General features: G+C 34.9%; 1 protein-coding gene across 1 annotated transcript; it reads right to left on the minus strand.

The window, feature by feature from the left end:
• Positions 1-197: 197 nt before the first annotated feature.
• LOC100181735 (wiskott-Aldrich syndrome protein family member 3-like) lies at positions 198-6,743 on the minus strand. Its single transcript, XM_002125671.5, has 6 exons — positions 6,564-6,743; positions 5,264-5,425; positions 2,431-2,584; positions 1,816-1,942; positions 1,285-1,438; positions 198-363 (listed from the first exon to the last, which is right to left on the minus strand). Exons 1-5 carry the CDS (start codon positions 6,667-6,669, stop codon positions 1,373-1,375), a joined length of 615 nt encoding a protein of 204 aa, XP_002125707.1. The 5' UTR covers positions 6,670-6,743; the 3' UTR covers positions 198-363; positions 1,285-1,372.
• Positions 6,744-12,630: the final 5,887 nt, after the last annotated feature.

Below are 12,630 nucleotides of genomic sequence, written 5' to 3' on the forward strand. Positions count from 1 at the left end.
GCAGCTGGCATGCTTGGTGGAGGGGGTGGGGGGGGTATATTGGACCCAGAAGAAGGGGGAGGGGGTGGCGGGGGTGCGTTACCCCCTAATACTGGTGGTGGTGGTGGGGGTATATTGGGGTTCGGGGGTATTCCTCCATTCATTGGGGGCGGAGAGGGTGGGGCAGGGAGCCCTGTAGGTGGGGGTGGGGGGTAATCCACGGGGGGTGGACCGTCCGGAAAGTAAGGGGGTGGGTTGTCCGTTATATAAGGGGGTAGGGGGCTCGATTGGGAGTTCTTCATGTACCCATCGTCAGGAGAGGGGAACCCGTCGCTCTGGGGAGGTGGTGGTGGGGTCATGGTGTATGACTCGGGGGAAGGGGAGCTAAAAATAAAAGTTTTTTGGTTGATAAGCACATACAAAAATATTAATATCAATGTGTTATTTTCTGGTTAATAACAGAAGAAATTTAAAAAAATAGTTTTTTTTTTGATAAATATAAATTAAGATGATAGTTTTTTCTGAATAAAAATCTCAAATTTGCCTTTAAACTTGTTTGGTTTAAAAAAACGAGGAAAAGATAATCAAATTTTCATATTTCATTCTTTTGTTAAAAGTGAAAACAGCTGTTAACTGTACAGTAAGATTCAATCATGTTTTCTTTTTTTTGTAAAATATTTATTTAGTTATTTCTACATTTCAGTACAATATATGAAATTATACTATGTATGCCTTGGTTCGTAAGCTTTTAAGTGCCATGCATAATGTGACTTAGGATTAAGTTGTATAACCTTCTTATTTAAACACTGGTGATTAACAAAGCATAATAGGAACTATGACGTCATATTGAATAAGGAAGTGCCGTATAAGCCGTATCGGTTCATTGTTCATTATATTAAGGAAAACACAATATATACAAAACTAAAATCTGTACATTTAAAGTAGTGGTTTTGGATTTTATAACAGTTTTGACTTTCTGGCTAATGACAATATTTTTCATTTTTAGGGCGTAAAAAGTAGTTTTGACATGGAAAAAAATAGTTTTGACTGTTTTGGGGTATATGTATGTGTATATATATATATATATGTGTGTATTTTATATTTTAATCCTAAGCTGGTTGGCAAAATTCATGGCGAAAAAGCCAAAACAGGTAAACAAACTTTTTTCAGAAAAAAAAACTTCCTCTTTGGCGTAAAATAAAGACATGATTTTTCGTCAAAAAGTTGAACAGGCCATCAGCAAGCAAAAATCCAGAAGAGCCAAAATACAAAAATACAAACTTAATTTGTAAAACAATGACTTACTTTGTTGCTGGAGCCTCCTTTTGTACGTGATTAATTTGTGGGGAATTTGATTCAATGAATTCAACACCCTGTTGCATTTGTTGAGCTTTCAGCCGAGATTTTGGGATTGCTTTACGAACTGGTTGATTTTGTCGGAACCCAGGTTGGCTCGACGCTGCACAGAAGGGGGGATTTACGCGAAGAACTTTTTAGGGGTTAGTAGCTTTGATATTTTTTTAGGGGTTAGTAGTTTTGATACTTTTTTTTAGGGGTTAGTAGTTTTGATACTTTTTTTTAGGGTTTAGTAGTTTTGATACTGTTCTGCTAGTTATGCTCTTGGCAGGTGCATGGGGGTATAAGATTTGCAGCCATGGCTAGCAGTATAATAAACATTAAATGACATAAAACAATACGTAGCTACTTTTCATGAAATAAAAATAAACAAAACAACTATTTTTAAAAAATGCCACTGTCGCATATTTTGATTTATTTAACCCCAACTTCAAAAAAAAGGTACTAAAACCTCAAAATACTGATCAATTTGGGTCTTACCTCCCGTTTTCTCTGTTCCCTCCTCTTTTCCTTCGCCTCCCTCATCTCTTTCTGCATCGCTTCCCTCCATAAGTTGAAGAAATAATCGGGATCGGTGTAAATCTTCAGAGCATCTCTGTCATCATCTCTGAAAGGAGGAAAAAACCTTTAAACTGATTTTTACCAGCGAAAATGATTTTTAAACGCATATTGCGAGTAAAGAAAACTATGGTGGAAGTACAGTTTCACTTTTAAGAGCCTAATCATTTTCGGGTATTATTTTTACAGTTTTTAGATGGTAACAGCACCATAAAGCATCAAAACCTATTTTATAAACTAGATTTAACAATATTGCGCTAAAATAAGCTAACTCAATGTTGATACGCGCAAAAAAAACAATGACCATGCAAAATAACGCCGTTAGCGAGTTATCAATGACGAGTTAATGCGAATCGCTATTTCGCATTAACTTTTTACCGTGCAAAAAGGGTATTACTGAATTACCGACTTTTGCTAAATTATTCTTTAGGTCTAAAAATAACTTTTAAATATTGGCCTTATTATTTAATCACTGGTACTTTACATATATATTAGATAACGCTTTTGAATAATAAATAAATGTAAAATATAATTCACCTGAATTGGTTGAGATCTTGGAGTGGAGGGGGTTTATCAGCTTGATTATAAGTTTCAATCAACGTAGCTGGAAGAGACTCCCTTGAAACAACTTGTTGATCTGTTGTCCCACTTGATCGGAATGCTTTTCTCATGTTTATGTCATGGAGGGAAACTGGGGATAAAGGATTTATTGAAACCAGTGTTTTATAATGGTAGGTAACCCATAGGTGCCAAACTTGGGGTGAAGGGGGGCAGACCTACTCTGGCATTTTTTACACTGTATTTAATCAATGAGAACCAAGACGTGAGTTTTGTACCACAGGAACGTGCGTCTAACTATCACTGGCTATCCTACTTTATTGAATGCTTAACACCTATAGGCAAATTCCTCTTAGAGAAAAATATTGCTTAGAAACATTTGTTTTTTTTTCAAGGAAGAAATGTTAAAACGGAATTAGAAAATAGTGACAAAAAATTGTTTTTTTCCAGCATTTATTTCAAACTTGTCTGCCACTGTTTTTAACCCAAGAGTCATTTGAATTGTTTGTTTTAACAAATTATTTTATAACTATGCCTGCTGCTGCTGCATGTAATATGTTTACAATTTACATTTTAGTGCTAAATTTCGCCAAATTTTTAAGACCATTATACACTAAGGCAAATCATATGAATTTTGTTTATATAGTTTAAAAAAGGACCTGTGTCCAAAATGACTTAAAATAGGAGATTTTCTTTTACAATTCCCTTGAAAAAAGGAAGTAGAAAGTTTAGCATTACCCAGCAAATATGTTGGTAAAATGTTTAATATCTTCTTAAAAACGCATCGTTTGCAAACAATGAAAGTAAATGAAATATTTAGAGACAGCAGCTTTACAACGCTTTATTACACTGACCAAACAAGTTAATTAGTTATTGCCTGCCCTGGGCAAATGGGATTGCCTGAAACGAAAGTTGGCAGAATACACAAGAGTTTAGTCACTCCAAAGAGCTCTTAAATAAACTTTTAAAAATGACCACAATCCATTTTTAAGCCAAGTGCTAGTTTAATGCACTTCGAAACACTCTTAAATAAAGTTTAAAAAAATTTAAAAAATCATTTTTTATGCCATAATGTTGGCTAGAATTTGTTTCACTCCAAAGGGCTCTTAAATAAAGCTTGAAAAATGTCTACGGTTCTTCTTTTTCAAGTCATGAAAGCTGCTAAAGCTTGATTTATGGATATTTTGACAGTTAAAACATGATAAAAAGGTTAGAGTTAGGGGTTGGGACTGGAGTCAAATTCTACAGCAATATTTCTAAAAGTATGATACATGTAGCAATTGTAGTACCTATTTATTTATTTAGGGTGTAAATTTGTTTGGGTCCCCGAATTTTTTGAACACAAATAATATAATGAGGTTTACCAAAATCAAACAAATTCACCTTAATTTACTAAAAGCATTAATTTTCATTTTGTACTGTTATTACAATGCAAGAATTCTTTATGAAGTGAACAATGGTTTTGTCCTAAGGTCTTTTGTTAGGTATTTTGTATTGAAAGATGGGGTTAATATTAACAATTACTGACTTTGGCTTGAATTGAACCTTAAGCCCCAGGGGTTAGTCAAACACAGGTTAAAAGAGGGCTTTAATGAAATGTGTATTTGCAGAGTGTATTATTGACTAATGAGCATAACAGGCCTATGCAAAGCAGATATAAATGTTCAGTTACAATTTAAACACTCAAGTTCTGAGACTAAATGTTTAAATAAAGTGGGTAGGCCTATAGACATATATACCAATAGCATATAAAATTCAATAAAACAAAATGACTTCTTGTATAAGGATTCAATGTTACTGATATCTTACAACTGTGACATGAACAGCCTAGGGCATGAAAGGTATAAAATAATAGCTCTATTTTAGACATATAATATATGATGGTAGAGTGGGGAAAGTTCGAATTCTATTTTCTCGTCTCATTTTGTAGTAAACAAAGAACATACAAAAAAATATAAAACCGTATCCTCACGACTTCCATAGACCGTTGTTAATTATTTAAAACACGATCCGAATATTTTGATATTATGTGCTAAAAGTGTCCCAGTTGTTAGCTTTTATGGCACTGCTTATACCCCAAACTATGGTATAGCAGTGATAAAATCCCTTTGGCTGTGTCTGAGTAATCAAGCTTTAAAGTTTAAAACACTCTTAATTATTAAGTGTTATGTTTATTTTACTACAATGCAAAAGCTATATATACTCCATTTTCGGATTTTTAATATTTTAACAGTTAGACCTTAAATAGCAACACCTACGTAGGCTATGGCTTGTCAGTCGACAGTACCGTTGTCAACAGACCAACTTTTAACCTTATCAACACAACACCTAAATTAAGCAATCACTAGCAGAGTGACACTTTTAAATTTTGGGTTTAACTATGGTATAGAGCAGGGCTTTCCAAAATTATTTGCTCCCAAATTCGCTACCACTATTAAACCCTTAAAATTTAAGCAGCCCTTTTGGTTAATAGTCTATTTGCACTTGGTGTAAAATTGGTAGGTATATTTTGTACCACCTATTTGAGACATCTATAGCGGAACTGCATTTTAAAAAACAGGTTTAAGCAAAAATTTAAAACATAATGACTGAACCTAACAGCCATGGCCAAGTTAAAGGTTTGTGTAACATTGATACAAGCATATCTTATACCATAGGCACAAAACTTTTTAAAATGCAGGGGAGGCAGTGATAGTTGGAGGCACATTCTTATGGAACAATTTTGATTTCATTGTTCACTGAAAATTTCAGGGTAGGCCTGCTCCCCTACCCCCCCAGGTTTGGTGCCCATGCTTTACACCCAGTTACCTACCTTCCTCAATGGTCGAGTCGAGTTGCGTGACTTTTACAGAAAGTCTATCGATGCGATCTTGTAACGTGTTTGCTCTCGAGTAGAATGAGTTGGCTTCTGTGAAAAGTTCACCGAATACATCTTCTGCATGATGAGAGAGTGATGAGAGTTGCATGATAACTCCTGTGGTAACAGATTGTGGGTTAGGGGGGGGCGTGGTGAACTTGTGTTTCGCTTGTGTGAAACATTGATATAATTCTGTTGTAATGAGGTTTTTCTGAGTAAGGAAATGATATGCGTCCAAGAACATGACATGATATGTGAAACAGTAATATCATACAGTATCATATTTTCAAAAGGGAGGCATATGTTAAAACGGCATTGTTTTTTTAATTATCTTACATTACATTTTATATTCTGCAGCTTAAGAACCTAAGCGATGGTGCCATAAATCTAGGCATAAAGCCAAGAGTTTGACTTTGCACATAAAACTCCAAGTGCAGATTAGTAATATTACTGTATTGAAAAGAATATAAGTTCATGTGATGTTGTGTCTTGCAGGTAAAATTTCCCAAGTGAGCATTAAAAATTCCTCTTACAAAGTCACTGAGTCAGAAACCGCTAAATCTCACAAACAAAGCTAAGAGAAGACTTTTTAAATGGAAAGTAACCCATACATTAATTATTTATGATCCAAGCCATCAATAATACATCTCCAAAGATAAGAGAACAGGACAACCTAAAGGCCACTTAGAATAAATTACAACAAAGATAAAATGAATACACATAAACCAAGTGGTGTACGATCTGAAAGTGACTTAAAGAAATTTAAATTTTTTATGCTGTAGACTTTGTATACCATCGAAAATTGGACTATTGTGTTTCTTAGTGGTTTAACATTGGGAAAATGTGGAAAGAACATAAGTCCCACAATTACGGTTAAATTGTTCATAAAGTTACATACGTGGTAACTTGTAAACTGCATGAGTTGTATGAAACAGAACTCACGTTAAATAGACTAGCTTTTTATCTATAGCAGTAAGTTTATAAACATAAAACAAAACTAGGGTGACAATGGAAAAAAAATATTAATCTCAACCTACAGATAATCACATACGATATAGCAGTTTCTAGCTATCTACATTTAGTTTTACTAGCACAAAGTGGGCGCAAAACGCACAGAACGCAAACACCAACGTTCTAAACTGGCATCAGACATAAAACAAGTTGCAAATCTGTAAGAAATTTTGTGTGTGTGTGTTAAAACTGGAGTCAGCGATTGCCAGTTTTAATTGCGGACATAAGTCTCCACGCTTCCTACCTGATAATGTATTGTTAGTAACACATTCCAATTCACTTCCGATATTTTTCGGCAGTTTTTGCCGACAAAGTGACGACGGCGTAACACTTCGTTTAACCAGCGGCATTTTCTCTCTTTACTATCGTACTTGCTTCATCAGGAAAATATAACTAACTAAGCAAATTACCAGCTCACCTGGAATTTAAATTAAATTAGAAATTAGTGTTTATTTTTTATAAATAAGGTTCACGTCTTTTTTCTCCGTAAAAAAATTGCTAAATTTTGAAATTAAAATAAGAGAGTTTAAGTAGAACGCTAAGATAATCAAATTGACGTAGAAATATGATGACATGATTAGGAATAGATAGAACACCATAAAAACTAGATATAATTACCTAAAATTATGCAATGCAAAATAGAGAAGACATACAATCACTCATGGTAGGCAAAGCAACATTGAAACATAATATTTCTATATAACAATACACAATACACAATACAGGAAATAACCCAATAAAACAACACGCATCAGCATTCATAACATATTATAATATGACATACAAAACACTAAACAGACAGGCGAATTAAACCAATTTCAATAATAGATAACAGCTTTGAACTTTTAGGCGTAGTTCATTTTGTTTAAATTTTTGTTTTTAAAATATTCTTTTTCGGCTAATATTTTATAGACGGCATTTTTAGAGATAAATTCAAATCGGACATTTTTATACCTTTTTTAGGAATTAATAATAGAGTTTATTTTTTTTTTGGTTTTACTACACAACTACTTTAATTGCACCTTAATTAATTTAACAGAATAGAAATAAAGCATAATCAATGCACACTAATTCATGCCACCACCACTATGTGGTCACTACATTAAACTGCACAATGATACAATGATAATGCGTCATTTCAATGAGCAATCTGACCATTCAGAGAATATTTTAAGTTCCTAATACAGTAATTAAAATATGCCACATTAAAACCAACCATGATAGCAAATTTGAATGCAACATCGCATAACATATACAACTGGTAACTGCAGGCAAATAGTCTTAATGTTTCAAGGGAAAAGAACAGAATGCTACAACATTTTCTACGGATCCATTATTAATGGACCCTATTTCTATTTTAACAACATGTAGGACATTTTGCATGCTAACCAATGTAATTGTATAATATATATATGGTTATAAAGCCTAGACAAACACAACAGTTTGTTTAAAAAACAAATGCAATTCTAACAAAATATTTCACCCAATTTACAACGCAAATGGGTCTTGAAACAAAATGAAAAAGCAATTATCAGTTTATATAGTGAATTAAGACTGTTATCTTTTCTACATTTGTGTTAACGGTTAATGGATTTATATATTACATCTATATATACCTCATTTATCAGCTAACAACAGTAAGCATAAACCATACTATAGTGTTTGTGTAAGTAACTACACTTCTAAAAACTGGAATTTACTGCGCGTTTTTCCAATAATATCAGCAACCGTTCTTAATGAATACAACTACATGAGAAATAAGCAAGTTTGCTGTCCATAGATCACGCGGGAAAAACAATACATCTTTTCTAAAATTACATAAATTCCCAGAAGAAAAATGAAAATGTTTTCGTAATTCGTCGTACACACCCCAGTCATTCTTAAATCCCATGCTATGTAGAATCTCCAAAAATATCTATATTTTCCTCTACAACTCTCTGTATTTTCCCAACGACTCGAAAACATATTTGGGATAACCTTATTTTTACTTTTTGCAATAAAACATTTTGATGGTTTTTAAATGATTTATATTATAAATTCAATCCCATTTTCTTCTAAAAATGTATTTGCAAAGAACTGCCAATATACCTGTTACAAAAGTACATTACCATTTTCTTTCTACTTCACTTTTAGCATCTTGCATTTCGCACACAGAATGAAAGTCATACATAACTCAACTATAGTATTAGTAAACTAAACACCAACGGCTGTTAAATAGTGTTAAACCTGATCAAACGTATCTGCGCACAAATTACTTCGGTCAAAACGGAGGTTTTGCCCTTTGGGTCAAAACTTTAATTAATACAGCTGCAGTTACATTCCCAAGAGAGAGAGAATGAAGTTTTAGGTATAAATACGTCCATACCTATCTGGTTGCCAATCTGTCAAATATAAATAGCCTAACGCTGTGCACATGATTTACGTTTTCAAACGGCATTTCTCCTCGAGCATATATTAGTTACTAACCCTTTCTATTATCTTCTTATGGACTGCCAGTGTTCATTTAGCTCGGCCAATGCCCTTAACTTAGCCAAAACACGCGTGTTGGTTGGTGCAGAAAATAGGAAAGAATCAAAGCGCACTTAAACTACAATAGCGATTTCATTCGGAACGTGTAAATAAGGAAAACATACAGAACTTTAAAAGCTAAAAATGGAAAGCAATAAAGGCAAAAAAGCAATTTCTACAAGAGAAATGAACTATTGTCGTTGGGTCGGATTTTGAAATACCTTAAGATGTGACAAAACAGCTGCCGCGTGGTGACAGCAAAGGTGCACGAAAACGACGCCAGAAAGTTAACAAAATAAAACACGTAAATCAAATAGAGGTACTCTGACAGAAAAGTGTTACACGAAAAAATTATCAAGGGCTTCGTGTTATCCAATGTAAAAGCAATTGAAGAAACACTTAAAATTTAAAAGCTTCGGAGCAGCAAGTCCAAGCTACGTGCCGTGTGCACTGAGATCACTAAACGATATCAGTCATCTCACGAGAGCAGCTCACACGGCGCGTAATTTCCGGTCGGCTTGGCAGATTTCTGCTACTGTGCCTACGCGACGTGCATGATGTTACAATACAACGCGAAAATATACAGCGGCAATAACAATGTAGTGTACAATACGCTTTGTTACGCTGATTGGGAGTTTTGAATTCGCAAAAGCACGTTTTTGCATTGGGCACTGTTTGAATGAGGTTGTACATAGGTTATTACACCTTAGTTAAAATCTGGCTACATGGTCTTTAACAAATGCTGAAACTCACAGGGAAATGTTTCATCAGTGTAACAGCCACACACGTATAATTATAGAATATGGTGATTTGTAAAAAAGAGCAAGTACGAAAGAAATGTGCAAATAGAAAAAGAACTGCCGTGATAAGTTCGTTCAAAGCTGTTGTATGCTCATGTCTGAAATTAAAAACACACAGTTAAAAAAATAAAATAAAAACTACGCCTTTCAACACAATAAGAAAAATGAATCCACTACATCATGGCCCAATAAATTCCATTGTTCACAGCGCTTTCGAAAATTTGCGATTTTACTCCCCGGTTTCGATTCGTTTGCAGCGTAAGCGTTCCAAGGCAAGTAGTTTAAACATTTACACCCTATTAAATATTTTTTATGGTTTGTATGCAGTTTTATGTTTTATATGTAATTGATTTTTGGAAAATACTGGTTTATAGGTTATGAGTTAATAAAAAAAACAAGAAATTTGCTTGGGTATAATTGGCTAACGCAGGCCTACATCCAAAGGCCAACCATCATAAAATTGAATTCGTTTCTTAAACTGGGGTAAATTTACCCCTGGGAATAAGTTCCTCGTATATAAAGGGTAAATGAGCTAAAAGTCAAAACCCACTTCAGTTGATGAGACAGAAAAATTGTGCCAATTTTGGTATTTTACCAGACGTTGAACACAACTCCTTGCCAAAAAGCAAACGCTTCCGTCGCATTAAACATAACGTCATATTTTCGCATTTTAATTAATGAGCGCCATATTACATATTGGGGGTAAATCTGATAAGCATCTTTGTTAAAAGAGTAAAGCATACAAAAAAGTTTAACTACTGGAATAGACTTTTGTGGATGGCTCTAGGTTAAAATAACCAACAAGAGATATCGATATATAGGGAAACATCTGAGTGTATATAGAATGGTACTTACCACATTCGTAGAACAACAGGTCGTCTATATGGGCATCCCCCTTACTGTCTGTAATGTCTTTTACTAAAATTTCAACCTGAAAACTGTGACCGGTTTGCAAATTTAGCAGCGCAGTAGCTGTCTCCCAGTTGTCGCTCACGTGACCATGTCTTGACCAATGAGAGACGCTCAAACCATCCTCTGTACCATCGTCATAAATTAAGTTCACCTCGAGCCTGGGAGCCTATAATAACAAAACAAGTTTAAATATTCACAAACCTATCAATTATAAACGACGCCAGTTGTTCGTTTACTGTAGCACTGAGGAGTGTAAAAGTTTAATAGTGTTTTTCTTAACAATAAAGAAACAATATTTACCCAGACACCCCGCAATAGATAGAGGAAAGACATAACGCAGGAACAGTTGCTATTGGCAAACCACTTTGGGACTTCTGAGATAATGCTCTGAGTTGTATTTCCGAGCCCATCAAATCGAAGAATGTAGCCACGACCTAAGAACAACCTTGGTTAATTAAAATAGCAGGTCACACGAAACATTCATATCGTGTAGTAAAATATGACCTCGTAGCTCGTAATATTTGACTCCTGTCGGTCTATGCGAATATAGAACCATAGGCCTACAATATAGAACCATAGGCCTATAGGCCTAGTTAACGAATAAATGTAATTTATTTTACTTATTCGCATTACGAAGCAACGACAGTCGTTATAACAGAGCTGTTGCCCACTGCTGTGCTTTGTGAGGTAAACCGGTGTCGTAGTTCAATGGTTGAAGCTCGCCTGCCTCCACCTCAGAGGAAACAGATTCAAAAATCTACGTTGCTACCATTTTTGTGTATGGTTGTGCAAGACGACTAATTCTCTTCTATTCTTGTCCATGCCTTGTTCTAAAAGTGCTGCTCAAACTCTTACCCTCCAAATGTTCTAGTGTTGCTCCGTGTCTATCGTCAATCACGTCTCCAGAATTTTCCCCAACCCACGAGTTAAATTCAGGGTATGCAATATCCCCATATGGTGAAAATGACGTCCAGGTACAATATGTGAACGAATTGTTGGAGTCTTGGAATCGGCAATCCAATTCGTGCGACTGATTTTTGACTGCAAATTAAAAAGTTGCATGTTTTTAATAGTTTGGAGCTTATAATGGGATTATGCTTCTACAGTCGACGAACATTCATAAGTAAAACAAATGTATTGTATAAGTCGGGGTAAGATGGTCTAAGTTTTTAGTATATAGGCCTACCGCATTATTAAGTAGTAAACAAAGAACATTTACAGGAGTAGCAACCGTATTCCCAAGGCTCTAAAAGTGCGTATAATAGGCCGTCTTTAACTTTGAATGGATAATACAGACAGCTAACTATTACCTGTTTATCCCAGGTAATAGGCGCCGATTTTTTTAAATTGCAGAAGAGGCCACGTTCATGATGACGTCATTCGTTTTGCAGAAATTTGGAAAATACGGTATACGCGCTAAAACACGATTAAGCTATACTTTCCATGGCAGGAGTGACAATAACGGCGACTATTAAAGTTAGCCAAAACTGCTGCCTATCGTTCATGCGTTTGTGAAACTGGCAAAATCAGGTGTCGTATTAATTTTACAAGCAAGCACTAACGTCTGCAGATGGCTGTTAAAGCAGTTAATTAAATCCAAAAGACATCCGCCACGCAAAAACATTAAACCGCAATGTATGTGTTTTTTGTTTTATTTTAATCGGTCGTTGTATAACCCCAAGATTTTGTATTTGCAAAGGCGCTAGCCATGTACTTGTCGCAAGCTGTTTTAAGTATAAAACTAACGTATATGTTCACTTCTAGTTAAAGTTTCAATAAACAGTCTCCATCACCGTAAACGACTATTCAGTTTGATTTCTCTTGAATTGCTGATAATGAGAGTATCAAACCATAATATGACGTCAACATTGGACGCATCAAATGCTATTATGACGCAAATAATCAACGTGTGAATCGCTACTATGTCGTAACAAAGCATTATGTGTGATTGAGAAAAACATTACGAAAAATGATCATTGTTAAGTCAATCGAGGGCGTGATAACTGAGTACGTTGAATTGAATTCGTTCCTTAACCCGGGGTAAACTTAACCCGGGGTAAAATATAGTTCTTGTTTTTATCGTATAGTATG

Source organism: Ciona intestinalis, chromosome 12 (genome assembly GCF_000224145.3).
Source record: "Ciona intestinalis chromosome 12, KH, whole genome shotgun sequence".
Lineage (NCBI taxonomy): Eukaryota > Metazoa > Chordata > Ascidiacea > Phlebobranchia > Cionidae > Ciona > Ciona intestinalis.